Here is a 25,864-nt window from a genome sequence, read left to right on the forward strand (position 1 = left end):
TGCCTACTGTTTCTGTACATTCCTAATACCATTTCTCAAAAAAGGCAGGGTTAGCAGCTGTAAAATCTACAATTACGAAGATTGAGTTGCGTGTGTCAAGTGCAATGAACTTTTACTTGTGATAAGCAGAGACTGTATGTTTGAGGACACTGCCAACAATCCATGTGTTGGGGGAGGTAGAGAAGAAAACTTCCTTATTGAAAATGGAACTTGACTACCATTGAAATGTCTTGCCATCAGCAAGTCACTAGGATCTATTATTTCTCAATTAAAGGGTAAATGATATTCATAACTTTATTGAATGTCTCAATTAGGTGGGGCGTGGCCGTGTTTCCTGCAAGAGAAAAGACTTGAGTTATGAACAAGCATCATAAAGACATCTGAATGAGCTGTTGAGGACATGTTAAAAACAAAATTGAAATATTTACTTAATCCATGTTTATATATATCACATTCACATACCAGTGGGTGATAATCATACTATCATGGATGAGGTTAACATAACTATAACACTGCCTAAACAAATTTTCTTAAAAAACTAAATAAACTACAAATAAACAAAATTACTACACAAACATAAAGTAAATATTCCAACATTTATAAATTTAAATGGTATATTAATTCTGCTTATAAAATATCATACATTTCTCTCTGCTCAGATCAAAATTTCCTGATTTTCTTGATTATTAACTGTTCCTCATCAGCTACAGAAGACCAAGCTTTCAAAGAAATGCAAACTTAAAATATACACCAGAGAAGGGTGCTATGATCATAATTATCCTTCTTAAACCCACTACAAACCATGCAGGATTCTATTTTATAATAGTATGCAAAATTCATAAGGCCTAGCAAACAGCATCAGCTACAAGAAATAATCTACCTTAATCTTGCATTCAGTTAGTACTACTACTGCAAAGACCGGCTTTCCAACTAAACACTGTCAAATAAAAGTTAAAAGTCTAATTTTCTGGCCTTCCATTTGCAATGAAAATTTCACCAAAACATATATTGAATTTTTACAGAAAAATCTAAAAGCTAAACAGCAACTGTTAGAATTTACTCATCCCTCAAGATTATAGATATAACCTGCATTTCAAAAGTTCATAAAGCTGTAATCTGTTGTCACCATTTCCCACATTCGAAGTGGGGTGACACATGCAGGATCTCCCTCAAGCATTTCAGCAACTGATCATCACAGCACCTTTAAAAGTGCAGTAGAGCCAACAGCAATGCTCGAAGCATTTGCTGAAGAATGCTGTGTGCTAGTTTAGCTTCAAATAAACGAAACAGTTGCCACCTGCTTACATATAGAAATAATATCTAAAAGGAATGAAGGAAGCGTCAGAAAGTATATGTGGGAGGGAGAATACGAAAATGCAAACCATACGAAAAACTTTTTAACATGGTGAATCAAGAAAGTGATAAACAAAAGATACTATGCAATCTGAGAATGTGTCATGGTCTGCTGTGTCACTGCCAAAGAAAATAACTAACAACAGGACAAAGAACACCTCTCAGGGTAAAACTCCCATGGGCAACTAAGGCCACCCATTCTACTACCTAATACATATGTGAACGACATCTGATGTTCTTTGGCAGTCACCCATCCAAATACTAACCAGACTCAACGATGATTAACTTCGCTGACTGGGCAAAGCGGTGTTTTCAACGTGGTATGGCAGCTGCTTCCTAAGTTGATAAAATGGCAATTAGAGCCAACTGGTTACTGGACTAAATGGACATTACTGAATGTTAATAAATGTTGTACCTAAGTGAACAACCTTAATCAATGAATATACTAAACCAAACAATGTACCTCAGTTAAAAAAATCAGAACCATCAAGGAGTGATTTTGCCTTAAGTGATAAATGATATAAAATCATTTTAAGTTATCTGTAGCTCATTGAAACGAAATCTATAAAACTAATGCAATTATTAGGAAGAAAAAAGAAATCTCATAAAACAAGAATTTAGGATATATATATATATATATATATATATATATATATATATATATATATATATATATATATATATATATATATATATATATATATATATATATATATTATATATATATATATATATATATATATATATATATATATATATATTTTTTGCTCTGTCGCTGTCTCCCGCATTTGCGAGGAAGCACAAGGAAACAGACGAAAGAAATGGCCCAACCCACCCCCATACACATGTATATACATACGTCCACACACGCAAATATACATACCTACACAGCTTTCCATGGTTTACCCCAGACGCCTCACATGCCCTGATTCAATCCACTGACAGCACGTCAACCCCGGTATACCACATCGATCCAATTCACTCTATTCCTTGCCCTCCTTTCACCCTCCTGCATGTTCAGGCCCCGATCACACAAAATCTTTTTCACTCCATCTTTCCACCTCCAATTTGGTCTCCCACTTCTCCTTGTTCCCTCCACATCCGACACATATATCCTCTTGGTCAATCTTTCCTAACTCATTCTCTCCATGTGCCCAAACCATTTCAAAACACCCTCTTCTGCTCTCTCAACCACGCTCTTTTTATTTCCACACATCTCTCTTACCCTTACGTTACTTACTCGATCAAACCACCTCACACCACACATTGTCCTCAAACATCTCATTTCCAGCACATCCATCCTCCTGCGCACAACTCTATCCATAGCCCACGCCTCGCAACCATACAACATTGTTGGAACCACTATTCCTTCAAACATACCCATTTTTGCTTTCCGAGATAATGTTCTCGACTTCCACACATTCTTCAAGGCTCCCAGGATTTTCGCCCCCTCCCCCACCCTATGATCCACTTCCGCTTCCATGGTTCCATCCGCTGCCAGATCCACTCCCAGATATCTGAAACACTTTACTTCCTCCAGTTTTTCTCCATTCAAACTTACCTCCCAATTGACTTGACCCTCAACCCTACTGTACCTAATAACCTTGCTCTTATTCACATTTATTCTTAACTTTCTTCTTTCACACACTTTACCAAACTCAGTCACCAGCTTCTGCAGTTTCTCACATGAATCAGCCACCAGCGCTGTATCATCAGCGAACAACAACTGACTCACTTCCCAAGCTCTCTCATCCCCGACAGACTTCATACTTGCCCCTCTTTCCAAAACTCTTGCATTTACCTCCCTAACAACCCCATCCATAAACAAATTAAACAACCATGGAGACATCACACACCCCTGCCGCAAACCTACATTCACTGAGAACCAACCACTTTCCTCTCTTCCTATACGTACACATGCCTTACATCCTCGATAAAAACTTTTCACTGCTTCTAACAACTTACCTCCCACACCATATATTCTTAATACCTTCCACATAGCATCTCTATCAACTCTATCATATGCCTTCTCCAGATCCATAAATGCTACATACAAATCCATTTGCTTTTCTAAGTATTTCTCACATACATTCTTCAAAGCAAACACCTGATCCACACATCCTCTACCACTTCTGAAACCACACTGCTCTTCCCCAATCTGATGCTCTGTACATGCCTTCACCCTCTCAATCAATACCCTCCCATATAATTTACCAGGAATACTCAACAAACTTATACCTCTGTAATTTGAGCACTCACTCTTATCCCCTTTGCCTTTGTACAATGGCACTATGCACGCATTCCGCCAATCCTCAGGCACCTCACCATGAGTCATACATATGTTAAATAACCTTACCAACCATATATATATAAATATATATATATATATATATATATATATATATATATATATATATATATATATATATATATATATATAATCCAAGAATATTATGGTAGAATACAACTAGATAATAGTACACAACAGAACAAGAAGCAATGGATGTTATAAAACTCCCCACTCATTACAGAAAGTGCCTTAAAACATTAGTAATTCAACAATCATCTGAAAAGTAAATAAAACACTAATCCACAGACCAAAATCAAGGTCCACACAATTAATGGATGCACAACCCACACATTATCTGTTTCCTACCTGTGCACGAGGAAAGCGGGGTGGTGGAGTACGAATTTTTCTTGCCTTGCGGCTTCGGTTCCTCACCACCTTGGAGTGGATGGCACAAGAAACACAGTAATGCTGCTTGATGTACAATTTCGGCAACTGATACACTAAAAATAGAAGAAATTTTAAAGATAAGCATGATGCCATCTTTTAAATCAACTTTATGCAATACTGTATTCTTTTTTGTTGCTAAAAATATCAAAACGACATCAAGTCCATCCCAGTGAACTGGCCATTCCTGCCCCTTAGGCCAGCTTGAAAGATAAGCTCTGGAGCTGTTAATTGTATAAACATGTATGAATTTAACCCAACCCATATAAATTAAAATAAATCTAACAGCAGGAACAGAAAATAAATAATTTCCTTTTGTATATAAAATTGTAACCCTACCCCTAAAAGCCCAAAAACCTATAATAGAATGACCCCTAAAATCAACATATTTGACCTCTGCATCTTTACAAAACTTGGAGAAACATCCAAAATTCAGATTACCTACAAGTTTTGGAGAGAGTTGGAGTAACTCTAGTCATGCCACTCATTAATCAGTGCACAGTTCCAGCCTGCCCACCAACAATATCATACAACCACTCAATTAATGTTTGGGATGCCTTCCTAAAGTGCTACTTTCAGTAAAGCTGCTTTAAATGAAAGTTGTAAATGAAATCTTGCCATTTGTGAGTCTAGGCATAGTTCCAGCCTGCCTAGCAGCCGTCTTGTACAACCAATCAATTGATAATGTAAGGCTACCTTCCTTAAAAGTCCTTTCAGTGACACTGTTTTAAAAGATGGAAGCTTTTACCACAGAAAATGAGTCCAGAAATATTCCTGGACACATTTTCACAAATACACCATTCTCTATGAGGCTGAATCTAGGGCAGACACCTCCACAAACAGTTTTAATTTTTTTTACGACTGTTAAAGGAACAATATATGTATCTATATCTCTGACGCCTGTTCCAACTGACACTCCCTCAAAGGGGTGGCCTAGACAATAAATTCTCCATGACTAATGAACTCCAGTGCCACTTCTCAGCATTTAGTGCCTTACCCTTAACATGCCACTGGCAGAGGGCAACTCTAGTACATTGTTTGCTGAGGTTCCTACCTAATGTTCTTACTGACTCCTATCTAATGCTCTCTCCAACTTCTACCTAAAATTCTACCTCATGCTCCTACCATTTTGTGAAAATGCCGGGCTAGCACATAGTGCTCACCACAGGAAAATCTAGTTATGAAGAATGAGCTATGTGAGTGAAGTATTGTCAAGTGATCTGTACAGCAAGGAGAGATTGCATATTTGTGGACAGAATGCCAGTAGTCCATGTGTTATTGAGGCAGAAAGAAAAGACAACTAACTAGGTCAGAGGAGTGCAACTTGACAACCACAAGAGAGCTGGCTCACTAAGCAGATGTCACTAACCCTTACGATACCAAGGCAGATAGTACTGGTAAAATACCTCCCTTGTTGGCTGCCTACCAACTACAACCTACCCAACACAGTTACCCCCTTTCTTAATTAATTCAACTGCAGCATCATCCAATCCCACTGCCTTGCTGAATTTCATCTTCCACAAGGCTTTCACCACCCCCTCTCTCTTCACCAAACCACTCCCTGACTCTCTCACTTTGCATGCCACCCCAACGAAAACACCCTACATCTGCCACTCTATCATCAAACACGTTAAAAAATCCTTCAAATTAGTCACTCCATCTCCTCCTTGCTCCACCACTACTTTGTTATCACTTTGCCCCTTGCACCCTTCAACAATGTTTCCAGTTGTTTTCTGATCTTATGCATGTTATTTACCTCCTTCCAAAACATTTTTTCATTCTCCCTAAAGTTTAATAATACTCTTTCATCCCAGCTCAGCTACCTTTTTTTTCATATTTGTCATTTCCCTCATTAGCAAGGAAGGGTCAGGAACAGAGGAATGACTGGGCCTTAGAGGAAAAAATCGTGACTTAGCACCCTTCTCTGTTCCTTTTTTGGAGAGGTAATAACTAGAGGGTAGCAGCTCCAGCTCCCACCCCTTTTATTCACCTTTTACAATGCGCAGGAAACATGTAGGAAGTATTTTTTCTTGCCCATCATCAGGTGAAGGGATCAACTGGGGTGGGGGTTAATAACAGGTAGTGATGATGTGAGGAGATGGAGTGAGTATTTTGAAGGTATGTTGCATGTGTTTGATGATAAGGGTAGCAGATGTAGGGCGTTTTGGTTGGGGTGGTGTGTGAATTGAGAGGATCAGGGAGAATGGTTTGGTTAAGAGAGAGAAGAGGTAAAGAAAGCTTAGCGGAAGATGAAATCTGGCAAGGCGGTGGGTTTGGATGGTATTGCAGTAGAATTAAGAAAGGGGGTGACTGTTGTTGATTGGCTGGCAAGGATATTCAATGTACATATGGATCATGGTGAAGTGCCTGAGGATTGGCAGATTGCATGCAAAATGCCACTGTAGAATGGCAAAGGGGATAAAGGTACAAGTTTGTTGAGTATTCCTGGGAAATTTATGGGGAGGGAATTGATTGAGAGGGTGAAGGCATGTACAGAGAATTAGGATGGGGAAGAGCAGTGTGCTTTCAAAGTGGTACAGGATGTGTGAATCAGGTGTTTGCTCTGAAAAGTGTGTGAAAAATATTTATGGATCCGGAGAGGGCATATGATAGGGATGGTAGAGATGCTTGGTGGAAGGTCTTAAGAGAATATGGTGTGTGAGGTAAGCTGCTATAAGCAGTGAAAAGTTTTTACTAAGGATGCAAGGCATGTGTACAAGTAGGAAGAGAGGAGAGTGATTGGTTTCCAGTGAAGGTCAGTCTGTGGCAGGGATATGTGATGTCCCAATGGTTGTTTAATCTGTTTATGGATGGGGTGGCTAGGAAGATAAATGCAAGGGTTTTGGAGAGCAGGGCAAGTATGCAGTCTCTTGGTGATGAGAGGGCCAGGGAAGCGAGTCAATTGTTTGCTGATGATACAGCTCTGGTGCCTGATTTGAGTGAGAAACTGCAGAAGTTGGTGACTGAGTTTCAAAATGTGTGAAAGGAGAAAGTCGAGTAAATGTTAATAAAAGCAAGGTTATTAGGTTCACTAAAGTTAAGGGACAAGTCAACTGATATGTAAGTTTGAATGTAGAAAAATTGAAGGAAGTACGGTGTATTAGATATATGGAAATGGACTTAGCAGTGAATGGAACCATGGAAGTGTGAGTGAGCGACAGGGTGGGGAGGGGGTGAAGGTACTAGGAGATGAGGAATGTGTGGAAAAAATTTTTATCCCAGAGAGCAAATAAGGGTAAGTTTGAAGGAATAGTAGTTCCAACAATATTATATAGTTGCGAGGCATGGGCTATAGATAAGGTTGTACGGAGGAGGGTGGATATGTTGGAAGTGAAATGTTTGAGGACAATTTGTGGTGTGGGTGGTTTGATTGGGTAAGTAATGAAAGGGTAAGAGAGATAAGTAGAAATAAAAAGAGTGAGGTTGAGAGAGTAAAAGGTGTGTTGAAATGGTTTAGACACATGGTAAAAATAAGTGAGGAAAGGCAGACAAAGAGGATATATGTGTCAGAGGTGGAGGGAAGAAGAAGTGAGAGACCAAATTGGAGAGAAAAAGATTTCGAGTGATCAAGGCTTCAACATACAGGAGGGTGAGGGGCGTGCAAGGAAAAACTGAATTGGAATGATGTAGTATATGGGGTCAAGGGGCTGTCAATGGACTGAACCAGGGCATGTGAAATGTCTGGGGTAAACCACGGAAAGGTCTGTGGGCCTGGATGTGGATAGGGAGATGTGGTTTCTGTGCATTACACATGACAGCTAGAGACTGAGTATAAACAAACATGGCTGTTCTGTGTTTTCCTGGTGCTGCCTCGCTGAAGAAGTGGACAGCAATGCTGTTTCCTGTTGGGTGGGGTAATCCCATGAATAGATGAAGGCAAGCATCATTATGTGCATGTGTATACATATATAGTGCTACCTTGCATGCACGCGGGGGGAAGGGGGTGCCATTTCATGTGTGGCGGGAATGGATGAAGGCAGGATATATGTATACATTGAAATGTATTGGTATGTATACGTGCATGTGTGGGCGTTTATGTATGTACGTGTGTATGAGGGTGGGATGAGCCATTCTTTTTTGTCTGTTTCCTCATGCTACCTCGCTAACGTGGGAGACAGCCACAAAGTATAACAAATAAATATAATATATCTATATTTATTTATTTATTTTACTTTGTCGCTGTCTCCTGCGTTAGCGAGGTAGTGCAAGGAAAGAGACGAAAGAATGGCCCAACCCACCCACATATACACATGTATATACATACACGTCCAGACTCGCAACTATACATGCCTATACGTCTCAACATATATATATATATACACACAGACATATACATATATACACATGTAAATAATTCATAGTTTGCCTTCTTCATTCCCATCGCCACCCCGCCACACATGAAATAACAACCCCCTCCTCCCGCATGTGCGTGAGGTAGCACTAGGAAAATACAACAAAGGCCACATTCGTTCATACTCAGTCTCTAGCTGTCATGTATAATGCATCAAAATCACAGCTCCCTTTCCACATCCAGGCCCCACAAAACTTTCCATGGTTTACCCCAGATGCTTCACATGCCCTGGTTCAATCCATTGACAGCACGTCGACCCCAGTATACCACATTATTCCAATTCACTCTATTCCTTGCACGCCTTTCACCCTCCTGCATGTTCAGGCCCTGGTCACTAAAATTCTTTTTCACTCCATCTTTCCACCTCCAATTTGGTCTCCCACTTCTCCTCGTTCCCTCCACCTCTGACACATATATTCTCTTGGTCAATCTTCCTCACTCATTCTCTCCATGTGACCAAACCATTTCAAAACACCCTCTTCTGCTCTCTCAACCACACTCTTTTTATTACCACACATCTCTCTTACCCTATTATTACTTACCCGATCAAACCACCTCACACCACATCTTGTCCTTAAACATCTCATTTCCAGCACATCCACCCTCCTGCGCACAACTCTATCTATAGCCCACACCTCGCAACCATATAACATTGTTGGAACCACTATTCCCTCAAACATACCCATTTTTGCTTTCCAAGATAATGTTCTTGACTTCCACACATTCTTCAACGCTCCCAGAACTTTCGCCCCCTCCCCCACCCTATGATTCACTTCCGCTTCTATGGTTCCATCCTCTGCCAAATTCACTCCCAGATATCTAAAACACTTCACTTCCTCCAGTTTTTCTCCATTCAAACTTACCTCCCAATTGACTTGTCCCTCAACCCTACTGTGCCTAACAACCTTGCTCTTAATCACATTTACTCTCAGCTTTCTTCTTTCACACACTATATATATATATATATCAGCTGATGGAACCATGGACGCAGAAGTGAATCACAGGGTGGGGGAGGGGCGAAGGTTCTGGGAGTGTTGAAGAATGTGTGGAAGGCGAGGATGTTGTCTTGGACAGCAAAAATGGGTGTGTTTGAAGGAATATTGGTTCCAACAATGTTATATGGTTGCGAGGCATGAGGCATGGGCTATAACTAGGGTTGTGCGGAGGAGGGTAGATGTGTTGGAAATGAAAAGTTTGAGGACAATATGTGGTGTGAAGTTGTTTGATCGAGTATGTAATGAAAGGGTAAGAGAGATGTGTGGTAATGAAAAGAGTGTGGTTGAGAGAATAGAAGAGGATGTATTGAAGTGGTTTGGTCACATGGAGAGAATGAGTGAGGAAAGATTGACAAAGAGGATATATGTGTCAGAGGTGGAGGAAATAAGAAGTGGGAGACCAAACTGGAGGTGGAAGGAAGGAGTGAAAAAGATTATGAGCGATCGGGGAGTGAACATACAGGAGGGTGAAAGGCATGCAAGGAATAGAGTGAATTGGAACACTGTGGTATACCGGGGTCGATGTGCTGTCAATGGATTGAACCAGGGCATGTTAAGTGTTTGGGGCAAACCATGGAGTTTTGTGGGGCCTGGATGTGGAAAGGGAGCTGTGGTTTCTTTGGATTATACATGACAGCTAGAGACTGAGTGTGAACAAATGTGGCCTTTGTTGTCTTTTCCTAGCGCTACCTCACGCACACGTGGGGGGAGGGGGTAGTTTCATGTGTATAGGCACATATATGTGCGTGTGTGGGCGTTTACGTATATACATGTGTAGGTGGGTGAGATGGGCCATTCTTTTATCTGTTTCCTTGTGCTACCTTGCTGACTCGGGAGACAGTGATTAAGTATAATAAAATAAACCACACTGCTCTTCCCTAATCTGATGCTCTGTGCATGCCTTTACCCTCTCAATCTACACCTTCCCATATAATTTCCCAGTCAACAAACTTATACCTCTGTAATTTGAACACTCACCTTTATCCTCTTTGCCTTTGTACAATGGGACTATGCATGCATTCCACTAATCCTTAGGCACTTCACCATGAACCATACATACAATGAGTATCCTTACCAACCAATCAACAACACAATCACCCCTTTTTAATGAATTCCACTGCAATACCATCCAAACCTGCTGCCTTTCCAGCTTTCATCTTCTGCAAAGCCTTCACCATCTCTTCTGTTTAACAAACCATTCTCACTTCGCAACCACCTCGAGCAAAACACCCTATATCTGCTACTCTATCATCAAACCTCCAAAATACTCACTCCATCTTCTTACCTCACCACTACCTGTTATCACCTCCCCTTTAGCCCCCTTCACCGATGTTCCCCTTTGTTTTCTTGTCTTGTGCACTTTACTTACCTCCTTCCAAAACACCCTTTTATTCTCCCTAAAATTTAATGATACTCTCTCACCCCAACTCTCATTTGCCCTCTTTCTCACCTCTTGCACCTTTCTCTTGACCTCCTGCCACCTTCTTTTGTACAACTCCCAGTCATTTGTACTACTTCCCTGCAGATGAGAAAGTACAGTATATACAGAACAGTGCACCCCTACAAACTTCCCATACATTACATACACAATACAGGACACAGGACCAGAATTTCAAAAAGCATACTTTACTAAGAAAAATAGTACTGCTGTATTTGACAAAAAAAAAAAAAAAAAAGCAATAAATATGGTAAACATGTAATGGTTGACAGCTCTGCTTGGTGCATAAGTACCAATAATCACACATTTCTTATAATCCACCTTCAGTTTCACCTACATCAGTCTGGAACTCACTTCCTTACACCTTCAAAACATACCCAAAACTTCTACTTCAACAAAAGTGCTACCCCTTCCTTTGCACTTTACCACTAAGACATTCCCAAACCCTTCTTTGCCATTATCCTTGAGTTTGTTTCACTCAAACATATAATATCCAGGGTTTGTTCCTCAAAAATACTAATTATCTCTCCATTCTTCTTAAATAGGTTTCATCCACATATATTTAGACACATTTAGAAGCACAAACCACTTGGCTCCATCTGTTCTGACTTTTAGAAATTGAAGTACAAGAAATTCAATCTCCACGCTCCCAACTCCCTAAAGAGAAGGAGCACATCCTACTTGGCTGCTTCCTTACCCTCTAAGGAGGAGAAGGAACACATCCTACTTAGCTGCTACTTTTCTGACTTTTAGAAACTGTAGTAAAAGAAATTCAAGCTCCACACCCCCAACTGTCAAAGTCACCTACACAAAGGGAATACTTGGCATGTACTCCCCTATACCCAGGGATAAATCAGGAACTCACTTAACCATATAGGGTCTTGTAATAAATGTTCCAGATACGGAGGACTCTAGCATAATGTTTTCCTGTACCAAAGACTCTTTTAACATCACTTCCAATCAGTTCTTTAGCATATCCTCTATACCAGTAAAGAATTCCTCACCAGTTACTAGCATTCTCCTACATTAATACAATTTCACTCCATGCATGCAAACATATTTCCTACTATTTGCCTTTTTCCAAAAATATCAATTTTATGTATGAACCTAATTTACTTCTTAACATAAATTTCTATTTGATAATTGTATGTATGCAACATGTAGAGAGCAAAGTTCTACAAAACTTGCCCTGAATCTTATTTGCAGTTAATTTTCGTGCTCTACACATAGACACCAGCTACAGATGCTGATGACTAAATCAAAGCACGACTCGATTAAAGTAAGGTATCTATCTATCCATCTATACCACAGGTGCCCATTCCCTCCAAGAACTCCCTCAAGGGGGTGGCCATGGCAAAAGAGTCTCCATAACTACTGAACTCCAGTGCTGCTTCTTAGAATTTAGTGCTTTAGAGGGCAACTCTAGCACAATGCTTCCAGAGGATTCTATCTAATGTTCCTATCAACTAATTCTCCATAATAAGCCTCCTGCCTACTGATTCAATGTACCACTTCTACCTAATGCTCCCACCAAATATCACTTCTGTCCATGGGTACTAGCATTTTGCCAAAAGGCAGGGCTCAAGTCACAAAAGCTATGTTCCAAGCTGCCAAAATATTTCTGACCCCTAGTTGTGAATCAAAACTACAAGATAAGTGCTTTTAATGTTTTCTGTTTCACCAGAGTTGAACTTCCTTTTAGACATTTTGTTTAACCAAAAACCATTGTGGCTTACAATGAAATCAAAGATCTAACTGAATATGAAAAGCACCAAGGAAGGGATAATATATTATTCACCACATGGAGAGGGCAAATTTTCAGTTTTTGTATACCTTATCTACTTTCTTTTTTTACATTTTTCTCATAGTGAAATGAAGCACTTAAATCTGCAATTTATTCATATTTATCTATTTATTTTGCTTTGTCGCTGTCTCCCGCGTTAGCAAGGTAGTGCAAGGAAACATGAAAGAATGGCCCAACCCACCCACATACACATGTATATACATACACGTCCACACACGCAAATATACATACCTATACATCTCAATGTACACATATATATACACACACAGACATATACATATATACACATGTACATAATTCATACTGTCTGCCTTTATTTATTCCCATCGCCACCTTGCCACACATGGAATAACAACCCCCTCCCCCATCGTGTGTGTGAGGTAGCGCTAGGAAAAGACAACAAAGGCCCCATGCGTTTACACTCAGTCTCTAGCTGTCATGTAATAATGCACCGAAACCACAGCTCCCTTTCCACATCCAGGCCCCACAAAACTTTCCATGGTTTACCCCAAACGCTTCACATGCCCTGGTTCAATCCATTGACAGCACGTCGACCCCGGTATACCACATCGTTCCAATTCACTCTATTCCTTGCACGCCTTTCACCCTCCTACATGTTCAGGCCCCAATCACTCAAAATCTTTTTCACTCCATCTTTCCACCTCCAATTTGGTCTCCCACTTCTCGTTCCCTCCACCTATGACACATATATCCTCTTGGTCAATCTTTCCTCACTCATTTTCTCCATGTGACCAAACCATTTCAAAACACCCTCTTCTGCTCTCACAACCACACTCTCTTTGCTTCCACACATCTCTCTTACCCTTACATTACTTACTCGATCAAACCACCTCACACCACATATTGTCCTCAAACATCTCATTTCCAGCACATCCACCCTCCTGCGCACAACTCTATCCATAGCCCACGCCTCGCAACCATACAACATTGTTGGAACCACTATTCCTTCAAACATACCCATTTTTGCTTTCCGAGATAATGTTCTCGACTTCCAAACATTCTTCAAGGCTCCCAGAATTTTCGCCCCCTCCCCCACCCTATGATTCACTTCCACTTCCATGGTTCCATCCGCTGCCAGATCCACTCCCAAATATCTAAAACATTTTACTTCCTCCAGTTTTTCTCCATTCAAACTTACCTCCCAATTGACTTAACCCTCAACCCTACTGTACCTAATAACCTTGCTCTTATTCACATTTACTCTTAACTTTCTTCTTTCACACACTTTAGCAAACTCAGTCACCAGCTTCTGCAGTTTCTTACATGAATCATCCACCAGCGCTGTATCATCAGCGAACAACAACTGACTCACTTCCCAAGCTCTCTCATCCACAACAGACTGCATACTTGCCCCTCTTTCCAAAACTCTTGCATTCACCTCCCTAACAACCCCATCCATAAACAAATTAAACAACCATGGAGACATAACAACCCTGCTGCAAACCTACATTCACTGAGAACCAATCACTTTCCCTCTTCCTACACGTACACATGCATTACATCCTCGATAAAAACTTTCCACTGCTTCTAACAACTTGCCACCCACACCATATATTCTTAATACCTTCCACAGAGCATCTCTATCAACTCTATCATATGCCTTCTCCAGATCCATAAATGCTACATACAAATCCATTTGCTTTTCTAAGTATTTCTCACATACATTCTTCAAAGCAAACACCTGATCCACATATCCTCTACCACTTCTGAAACCACACTGCTCTTCCCCAATCTGATACTCTGTACATGCCTTCACCCACTCAATCAATACCCTCCCATATAATTTACCAGGAATACTCACCAAACTTATACCTCTGTATTTTGAGCACTCACTCTTATCCCCTTTGCCTTTGTACAATGGCACTATGCAAGCATTCCACCAATCCTCAGGCACCTCACCATGAATCATACATACATTAAATAACCTTACCAACCAGTCAACAATAGTCACCCCCTTTTTTAATAAATTCCACTACAATACCATCCAAACCCGCTGCCTTGCCGGCTTTCATCTTCCGCAAAGCTTTCACTACCTCTTCTCTGTTTACCAAATCATTTTCCCTAACCCTCTCACTTTGCACACCACCTCGACCAAAACACCCTATATCTGCCGCTCTATCATCAAACACATTCAACAAACCTTCAAAATACTCACTCCATCTCCTTCTCACATCACCACTACTTGTTATCACCTCCCCATTAGCCCCCTTCACTGAAGTTCCCATTTGCTCCCTTGTCTTACACACTTTATTTACCTCCTTCCAAAACATCTTTTTATTCTCCCTAAAATTTAATGATACCCTCTCACCCCAACTCTCATTTGCCCTCTTTTTCACCTCTTGCACCTTTCTCTCGACCTCTTGCCTCTTTCTTTTATACATCTCCCACTCATTTGCATTTTTTCCCCTGCAAAAAATCGTCCAAATGCCTCTCTCTTCTCTTTCACTAATAATCTTACTTCTTCATCCCAACACTCGCTACCCTTTCTAATCAACCCACCTCCCATGCTTCTCATGCCACAAGCATCTTTTGCGCAAGCCATCACTGCTTCCCAAAATACATCCCATTCCTCCCCAATCCCCTTACCTCCTTTGTTCTCACCTTTTTTCATTCTGTACTCAGTCTCTCCTGGTACTTCCTCACACAAGTCTCCTTCCCAAGCTCACTTACTCTCACCAATCTCTTCACCCCAACATTCTCTCTTCTTTTCTGAAAACCCCTACAAATCTTCACCTTTGCCTCCACAAGATAATGATCAGACATCCCTCCAGTTGCACCTCTCAGCACATTAACATCCAAAAGTCTCTCTTTCGCGCGCCTATCAATTAACACGTAATCCAATAACGCTCTCTGGCCATCTCTCCTACTTACATACGTATACTTATAAACATACATCATCAAATAACCTTACCAACCAGTTAACAATAGTCACCCCTTTTTTAACAAATTCCACTGCAATACCATCCAAACCGCTGCCTTGCTGGCTTTCATCTTCCACAAAGCTTTTACTACCTCTTCTCTGTTTACCAAATCATTTTTCCCCAACCCTCTCACTTGCACACCCCCTCGACCAAAACACCCTGTATCTGCCCCTCTATCATCAAAACTAACCCAAAATACTCATCCATTCCCTTTTACTCACCAACTTTTATCACCTCCCCCTTTCCCCTTCACGAATTTTCCCCCCCTTTTTTTTTGTCTTGCACTTTATTTTCCTCCTCAAAAATACTAATTATCTCTCCATTCTTCTTAAATAGGTTTCATCCACATATATTTAGACACATTTAGAAGCACAAACCACTTGGCTCCATCTGTTCTGACTTTTAGAAATTGAAGTACAAGAAATTCAATCTCCACGCTCCCAACTCCCTAAAGAGAAGGAGCACATCCTACTTGGCTGCTTCCTTACCCTCTAAGGAGGAGAAGGAACACATCCTACTTAGCTGCTACTTTTCTGACTTTTAGAAACTGTAGTAAAAGAAATTCAAGCTCCACACCCCCAACTGTCAAAGTCACCTACACAAAGGGAATACTTGGCATGTACTCCCCTATACCCAGGGATAAATCAGGAACTCACTTAACCATATAGGGTCTTGTAATAAATGTTCCAGATACGGAGGACTCTAGCATAATGTTTTCCTGTACCAAAGACTCTTTTAACATCACTTCCAATCAGTTCTTTAGCATATCCTCTATACCAGTAAAGAATTCCTCACCAGTTACTAGCATTCTCCTACATTAATACAATTTCACTCCATGCATGCAAACATATTTCCTACTATTTGCCTTTTTCCAAAAATATCAATTTTATGTATGAACCTAATTTACTTCTTAACATAAATTTCTATTTGATAATTGTATGTATGCAACATGTAGAGAGCAAAGTTCTACAAAACTTGCCCTGAATCTTATTTGCAGTTAATTTTCGTGCTCTACACATAGACACCAGCTACAGATGCTGATGACTAAATCAAAGCACGACTCGATTAAAGTAAGGTATCTATCTATCCATCTATACCACAGGTGCCCATTCCCTCCAAGAACTCCCTCAAGGGGGTGGCCATGGCAAAAGAGTCTCCATAACTACTGAACTCCAGTGCTGCTTCTTAGAATTTAGTGCTTTAGAGGGCAACTCTAGCACAATGCTTCCAGAGGATTCTATCTAATGTTCCTATCAACTAATTCTCCATAATAAGCCTCCTGCCTACTGATTCAATGTACCACTTCTACCTAATGCTCCCACCAAATATCACTTCTGTCCATGGGTACTAGCATTTTGCCAAAAGGCAGGGCTCAAGTCACAAAAGCTATGTTCCAAGCTGCCAAAATATTTCTGACCCCTAGTTGTGAATCAAAACTACAAGATAAGTGCTTTTAATGTTTTCTGTTTCACCAGAGTTGAACTTCCTTTTAGACATTTTGTTTAACCAAAAACCATTGTGGCTTACAATGAAATCAAAGATCTAACTGAATATGAAAAGCACCAAGGAAGGGATAATATATTATTCACCACATGGAGAGGGCAAATTTTCAGTTTTTGTATACCTTATCTACTTTCTTTTTTTACATTTTTCTCATAGTGAAATGAAGCACTTAAATCTGCAATTTATTCATATTTATCTATTTATTTTGCTTTGTCGCTGTCTCCCGCGTTAGCAAGGTAGTGCAAGGAAACATGAAAGAATGGCCCAACCCACCCACATACACATGTATATACATACACGTCCACACACGCAAATATACATACCTATACATCTCAATGTACACATATATATACACACACAGACATATACATATATACACATGTACATAATTCATACTGTCTGCCTTTATTTATTCCCATCGCCACCTTGCCACACATGGAATAACAACCCCCTCCCCCATCGTGTGTGTGAGGTAGCGCTAGGAAAAGACAACAAAGGCCCCATGCGTTTACACTCAGTCTCTAGCTGTCATGTAATAATGCACCGAAACCACAGCTCCCTTTCCACATCCAGGCCCCACAAAACTTTCCATGGTTTACCCCAAACGCTTCACATGCCCTGGTTCAATCCATTGACAGCACGTCGACCCCGGTATACCACATCGTTCCAATTCACTCTATTCCTTGCACGCCTTTCACCCTCCTACATGTTCAGGCCCCAATCACTCAAAATCTTTTTCACTCCATCTTTCCACCTCCAATTTGGTCTCCCACTTCTCGTTCCCTCCACCTATGACACATATATCCTCTTGGTCAATCTTTCCTCACTCATTTTCTCCATGTGACCAAACCATTTCAAAACACCCTCTTCTGCTCTCACAACCACACTCTCTTTGCTTCCACACATCTCTCTTACCCTTACATTACTTACTCGATCAAACCACCTCACACCACATATTGTCCTCAAACATCTCATTTCCAGCACATCCACCCTCCTGCGCACAACTCTATCCATAGCCCACGCCTCGCAACCATACAACATTGTTGGAACCACTATTCCTTCAAACATACCCATTTTTGCTTTCCGAGATAATGTTCTCGACTTCCAAACATTCTTCAAGGCTCCCAGAATTTTCGCCCCCTCCCCCACCCTATGATTCACTTCCACTTCCATGGTTCCATCCGCTGCCAGATCCACTCCCAAATATCTAAAACATTTTACTTCCTCCAGTTTTTCTCCATTCAAACTTACCTCCCAATTGACTTAACCCTCAACCCTACTGTACCTAATAACCTTGCTCTTATTCACATTTACTCTTAACTTTCTTCTTTCACACACTTTAGCAAACTCAGTCACCAGCTTCTGCAGTTTCTTACATGAATCATCCACCAGCGCTGTATCATCAGCGAACAACAACTGACTCACTTCCCAAGCTCTCTCATCCACAACAGACTGCATACTTGCCCCTCTTTCCAAAACTCTTGCATTCACCTCCCTAACAACCCCATCCATAAACAAATTAAACAACCATGGAGACATAACAACCCTGCTGCAAACCTACATTCACTGAGAACCAATCACTTTCCCTCTTCCTACACGTACACATGCATTACATCCTCGATAAAAACTTTCCACTGCTTCTAACAACTTGCCACCCACACCATATATTCTTAATACCTTCCACAGAGCATCTCTATCAACTCTATCATATGCCTTCTCCAGATCCATAAATGCTACATACAAATCCATTTGCTTTTCTAAGTATTTCTCACATACATTCTTCAAAGCAAACACCTGATCCACATATCCTCTACCACTTCTGAAACCACACTGCTCTTCCCCAATCTGATACTCTGTACATGCCTTCACCCACTCAATCAATACCCTCCCATATAATTTACCAGGAATACTCACCAAACTTATACCTCTGTATTTTGAGCACTCACTCTTATCCCCTTTGCCTTTGTACAATGGCACTATGCAAGCATTCCACCAATCCTCAGGCACCTCACCATGAATCATACATACATTAAATAACCTTACCAACCAGTCAACAATAGTCACCCCCTTTTTTAATAAATTCCACTACAATACCATCCAAACCCGCTGCCTTGCCGGCTTTCATCTTCCGCAAAGCTTTCACTACCTCTTCTCTGTTTACCAAATCATTTTCCCTAACCCTCTCACTTTGCACACCACCTCGACCAAAACACCCTATATCTGCCGCTCTATCATCAAACACATTCAACAAACCTTCAAAATACTCACTCCATCTCCTTCTCACATCACCACTACTTGTTATCACCTCCCCATTAGCCCCCTTCACTGAAGTTCCCATTTGCTCCCTTGTCTTACACACTTTATTTACCTCCTTCCAAAACATCTTTTTATTCTCCCTAAAATTTAATGATACCCTCTCACCCCAACTCTCATTTGCCCTCTTTTTCACCTCTTGCACCTTTCTCTCGACCTCTTGCCTCTTTCTTTTATACATCTCCCACTCATTTGCATTTTTTCCCTGCAAAAATCGTCCAAATGCCTCTCTCTTCTCTTTCACTAACAATCTTACTTCTTCATCCCACCACTCGCTACCCTTTCTAATCAACCCACCTCCCATGCTTCTCATGCCACAAGCATCTTTTGCGCAAGCCATCACTGCTTCCCAAAATACATCCCATTCCTCCCCCACTCCCCTTACCTCCTTTGTTCTCACCTTTTTCCATTCAGTACTCAGTCTCTCCTGGTACTTCCTCACACAAGTCTCCTTCCCAAGCTCACTTACTCTCACCAATCTCTTCACCCCAACATTCTCTCTTCTTTTCTGAAAACCCCTACAAATCTTCACCTTTGCCTCCACAAGATAATGATCAGACATCCCTCCAGTTGCACCTCTCAGCACATTAACATCCAAAAGTCTCTCTTTCGCGAGCCTATCAATTAACACGTAATCCAATAACGCTCTCTGGCCATCTCTCCTACTTACATACGTATACTTATAAACATACATCATCAAATAACCTTACCAACCAGTTAACAATAGTCACCCCCTTTTTTAACAAATTCCACTGCAATACCATCCAAACCCGCTGCCTTGCTGGCTTTCATCTTCCACAAAGCTTTTACTACCTCTTCTCTGTTTACCAAATCATTTTCCCTAACCCTCTCACTTTGCACACCACCTCGACCAAAACACCCTGTATCTGCCACTCTATCATCAAACACATTCAACAGACCTTCAAAATACTCACTCCATCTCCTTCTCACATCACCACGACTTGGTATCACCTCCCCATTAGCCCCCTTCACTGAAGTTCCCATTTGTTCCCTTGTCTTACGCACTTTATTTACCTCCTTCCAAAACATCTGCAATAACTAATCTAAAACACCAGGGAAAATGCTACACTATGGTGTAGTAATTGCAATTTTTGATATCAACACTATGATTAAAGGTTCGCTTTTAATATCAAATTACAGATATAATCTTAACTTATATCAAACAGGATGACATAAAAGTCTACGTGAAAAAAAAAAAAAAATGCTGGGTGAGAAAGCTTAAATATAACATGTGAAAAGCTAGGTTACCAGTTTTAAAGACTTTAGGATCATATTAATTTTAGTTACGTGCAAAAATGTGTTCTTTTCAATGTACAACTCTTGAATGGCAAATCTAACCTGCTAAAACATTTTCTGGGCAGTTCAAGTACACTAGTCGTGTGAGTTCGACTTGTGCATTTGATATAAACAAGGAAGCCAGTGTTTCTTATGAGCAAACAAATGTACCCCAAAGCCAAAATAAAGCACACACTATAATTTACACTGAAATGTTGAATTTCAATTTAACAATAAATCATAAGCATGAGGTATTTACCTGTGTAAACTGAAGCTTCATTAATATCCTTTACAGCAGCAGCCTCCACAATATTCCGGATTTGAAACTTCTTGATAGCCTTATCCTTGGGAACACATCGACCACAGTTTGTGCATCGAACGGGCTTAGTATGGCCCCGTCCATGCTTGGACCGTCCATTATTCCGACGCTTAGATGTCTGCATAAAATATTCAAATAAAATATTACAAACATGCTTGCGCTGTTTTACATAAAATTTACAAATACTATTCTTTATTCAAAATATGTGCAATGTACTCAATGTACAATAAATCTAGTTATCTAAAACAAAATGATTTTCACATTTGTATATCAAGCCATTTTTAAGGGCTAAATGTCAGTGACTTGTAGTAATAAGCCTATGTTTGCAGAATGTTAGTCAACAATGCTATTAACATTTTCATTCCTTACTATCTTATTATACTTGATCACTGTTTCCAGCATCAGTGAGGTAGCACCAGGAAACAGACTAAATGACATCTTCGTATGCAAATTATTTTTGCTTATGACATTCAATAACCCACTGAACTAGACAAGGAGCAACAAATGCATGTATCCAGCTCATAATGTAAAGTTTACCTAAGTCTGTTTATGCTTCCTTTGGGTAATAATTTTCTCGTGCTGAAAACATTTTACCTTGGTTGGTGAGCTTATTTATAATACCATGTTTAATTCATCTTTTAAATTATCTAACCTACACCTATGTTAACCTTTACTGGGTATACTCAATGTTGTGTGCGTTTCAAGTTAAAAATCTTGGCATAAGTCATTTGTTTCTTAGTTGTTTTACTCTTTTCCTCATATGGTGTCCTTTCATTTCATAAGACATTGCTTTTCTTAAAAATACTGCTTAACAGATAAAAGGATGAAAAATGGAGATAAACAGATTCATAAAATACTTAAAAATAACCCATAACCCATTAACATCAACAAGAATTTCATTAGTCTACTCAGTATATAGTAGTTTGTTGGCAGCCAACGACCAGGGAGGTATATTACCTGTACTACCCAACTGGGTATGGGGAGGGTTAGTGACAAGTGCATAGAACCACTTCAGTGGTTGTCAAGTTGCACTCTGTGACCCAGAGAGCAGTATATTCTTTCTGCTTCACCCACATGTGGATTACTGGCATTCTGCCCTCAAACACTCAACCTCCCCTTGTCAAAAGTAACACTTGACAACACTTAACTCACACAGCGCATTCTTCATAACTAGATTTTTCTATGGTGAGCACTGTTAGCCCTGTCTTTTGGAAAAATTGGAAGAAGCAATGGATAGATGTAGTAGTTAGGAACATTTAGGATAGAGCAACAGGTGGAAACATGAAGTAGACATACAAGGTAGGAACAAACAGTAGTAGGTTGTAACATTAGGTAGACATAATTAAGAAAAAGTGGTCAGAAGGAACCTTAGGTAGGAACCTCTGCAAACATAGTACTAGAGTTGCCCTCTGCCACTGACCTATTCAGGGTGAGGCACTAAAAGCTAAAAAGCGGCACTAGAGTTCATTAGTTTTGGAGAGATTATTACCATGGCTACCTCCTTGAGGAAGTTTCAAGAGGGAACAGGCATCAGAGATACGGACATCAATACTCGGTATCTTGCAGTATTATAGGTTTGCTTCACTGATTATGCAGCAATCACCTTGAAGTTCAGTGCAATTCAGTGGTGTTCAAAGTTAAGTGATACCAAGTTTCAGTTTCCAGGCACTACATAAAAAATGTATGGATTTCAGGAGAAGCATGTCATAGTTGATATAAGTACCCTATACCTGTGAGAAATGTATTTTATCAGTTTATTATGGCAATGCCACTCTCGATAACTATCTCTGATGCTTGTTCCCTTAGAGAACTCCCATCACAAGGGTGGATACATCAAGTGTTTCCACTTACCTCGCCCTTGCATACACCATTTCACCCATTCTTCCACCATTTCTCAATATGTCTATCTATATCTCTGATGACCATTCCCTTTGGGATCTCCCTCAAAGGGATGGCCATGGCAAGAGTCTCCACATTTGTTGAACTCCAGTGCTGTTTCTTAGCCTTTATTGCTCTACCCTTAATAGGCCACTGGAAGAGGTCAACTATAGCACAGGTTTTAAAGGCTTCTACCAACTACTACATACCAATATGTCCACCTAATGATATTCCTGCTTAAAGTTACTATCAACCAGAGAGCATCCCCATGCCTGGTGACATCTGAATTAGACTTAATCCAAATTTACGAAAAATCTAAAAATTATGTTAAGTTTAAATATCTAAATTCATTTAGGGCTCAAATTAATGCTTACGAGATCTGTCCCACACAAGGTCTGATTCTTAAATCTCTGAGGACATTAAAATTCACCATTTACATTCTAAACCAAAAGAAAGAATGAGATAGAGATAAGGAGACACTGTACGTTATTTGTAAGGATACATAATAATAAAACCACAAATGCAGAAATAATAGAATTTCATAAATGCAGTTTTTATAAGTTAATGCCATTTGATTTCTACATTTCATGGTATTGTTATACAACTCCACATTTTTCCTATCCTTCATGATCCTACCGATAATATATTGAATTATTAAAACAAACATAGTGGGCAAAATAAAGAAATACTTGGAGAATCATGATCTCTTTTGGGATTCTCAACATGGGTTTACAAATGGGAAGTCATGTCTTAGTAACCTTCTCTTCTTTGGTAAAGTATGTGAAACTGTTAATCAGGTTAAGACTTATGACATCGTATACTTGGACTTAATTAAGGCTTCTGACAGAGTACTTCAGGTGCATCAGGGCTTGTGTATTTTACTGAATTAGGGCATGGCTCGCTGACAGGAAACAGAGGGTATGCATCAACAGAATTACATGAGACTGGGCAGCAGAGAGAGTAGTATTCCTCAAGGGTCAGTCTTGCAACAGCTTTTGTTTATTATATGTATCAATGATTTGGATATGGGAATAACCAGCAACTTAGGTAAATTTGCTGATGACACAAAAATAGAGGCCGTAATTGACTCGAAGAAAATTCAGTAAATTTTCAGAAGGAATTAAGATGATTATCAGAATGGGCAGTTACGTGGAAAATGGAATTCAACATAGACAAATGCACAACACTAAGCGTGGGTAAAGACACAAACAGTAATGACAAACTGGACAATATTACTACTGGTAAAACAGAATACGAAAGAGATTCAGGGGTACTGGTGAGCAAGGATCTTAAGCCACAGCAACAATCAAAGTGTGTAATAAGGCTAATAGGATGGTAGGATTCATTAATAGCACTGTCATCAATTAAACTCCTAGTATTATCGCAACTTTATCTTATGTTGGTGAGATCCCATTTGGATTATGCGGTACAGTTTTAGGCTCCATACTATGCAGCTAATGTAGATTGTTTAGAGAGTACAAAGGCAAATGACTAAAATAACCCCTGGAATCGGAAACCTCACTTAAAAAGAAAGGTTGAAAAGATGAATTTACACTCACTTGAGAGGAGGGCTAGAGGAAATATGATTGAAGTTTCTAAATGGGTGAAGGGTAATATGATTGAAGTTTCTAAATGGGCTCAGGGTATTAATAAAGATAACATGATAAAAATTCTTAGAGTGGCACCACTGGATAGGACAATAATATATTTAAATTAGAAAAAAATAGATTAGGCAGGAAGTGGGTAAATATTGGTTCAGGAATAGGGTAGGAGATTTATGGAACATGCTGCCAATTACAGCAGTGGAAGTTAGTACTACAGATAGCTTTAAACAAAGGTTGGATATGTTTATGAGTTCAGGCAGTTGGTTGTAGGGTAGACAGACGCAGGACCCGCCTGGCAGGGGCCAACAGGCCTCTTGCAGTGTCCTCATTTTTATGTTATTTCTAAGAAGTAGTAAAGTGAAATCCCAGTCTTATGATTTCATTACAGTAGCAACCATGATTCAACTTGTAAAAAACTATGATATCAAACCTATATATGAGGAGTCTCTATTCTAGACTTTTATGGAACACATTCAGTCAAGACATCTGCAGCAAGGTCACTCAAAATGATCCCGGGTGTTATCATAGGATAGATTTGATCAAAAGTGTTAACAATGTGTTAAATATTTAACTTTCCAGCAATCATCTAAAAGGAAAACTACTCAACTTCCCTCTTCTTTAGAGCCCTGTACACTCCATGAAAATTTAAATTTGATACCAGTGCTGCAACTATAATCCCATACATCATCTCTACACTAGTATGGGCATAGTAAGGAAACCGTGTCAATTTCGTTAAATTCTTTCATGCATAACGCGCACCCCTTGACATCATCTAACAGAAATCCCGCAGTTAACCTAGAAACTCCCGTCTAACTCCTGAAATTTTACCTAATTCATTTCTTCACTAATCATCAGAGAACCTCTATCAATCATTCCTGTAAATACATAGGAAAACACCATCAACTGATTATAGATCTGACACCTGGTTTGTCTCCACCACGAGGTTCACACTTACTTCAAAATACAAGATAAACTTAGTATATTCATCAATTAACAAACGTCAAATCCATCCTCTGACCCTTCATTTACCATCCTGGGTCACTAGAATATATCACAACATAACAATAAACGATATTCCGCATTAAATATTTACCATTTGGGCCCTAAAAATGGAGGAGTTTCCAACTCCCGCACTGAAAGACCGTCAACAAATCGTGAGGGAGGTGGGGGGGGGGGAAGACTGGAATTATGGTTCTATTTGTAATAATTTACCCAAGTTTCAAATATTATAACTGTACACTTATACAGAAAATTTGTTTTCACTGCAAAATATATATTAATAATGAAAATATAACCGAAACAACGTAGAAAAGTATAATTTATTGATTCATTTG

At 39.8% G+C, this 25,864-nt stretch overlaps 1 protein-coding gene across 2 annotated transcripts; it reads right to left on the reverse strand.

Moving 5' to 3' along the window:
- Positions 1 to 280: 280 nt before the first annotated feature.
- RpS26 (ribosomal protein S26) lies at positions 281 to 25,735 on the reverse strand. Of its 2 annotated transcripts, XM_071689190.1 has the most exons (5): positions 25,624 to 25,735; positions 20,989 to 21,166; positions 4,010 to 4,143; positions 1,620 to 1,689; positions 281 to 334 (listed from the first exon to the last, which is right to left on the reverse strand). In XM_071689190.1, exons 1-4 carry the CDS (start codon positions 25,624 to 25,626, stop codon positions 1,666 to 1,668), a joined length of 339 nt encoding a protein of 112 aa, XP_071545291.1. In that variant the 5' UTR covers positions 25,627 to 25,735; the 3' UTR covers positions 281 to 334; positions 1,620 to 1,665. The 2 variants fall into 2 exon arrangements, with proteins under 2 accessions (XP_071545291.1, XP_071545290.1); XM_071689189.1 differs by lacking the exon at positions 1,620 to 1,689 and having other exon boundaries at positions 25,624 to 25,734.
- Between the last annotated feature and the right edge of the window lie 129 nt (positions 25,736 to 25,864).

Source organism: Panulirus ornatus, chromosome 46, assembly GCF_036320965.1.
Source record: "Panulirus ornatus isolate Po-2019 chromosome 46, ASM3632096v1, whole genome shotgun sequence".
NCBI lineage: Eukaryota > Metazoa > Arthropoda > Malacostraca > Decapoda > Palinuridae > Panulirus > Panulirus ornatus.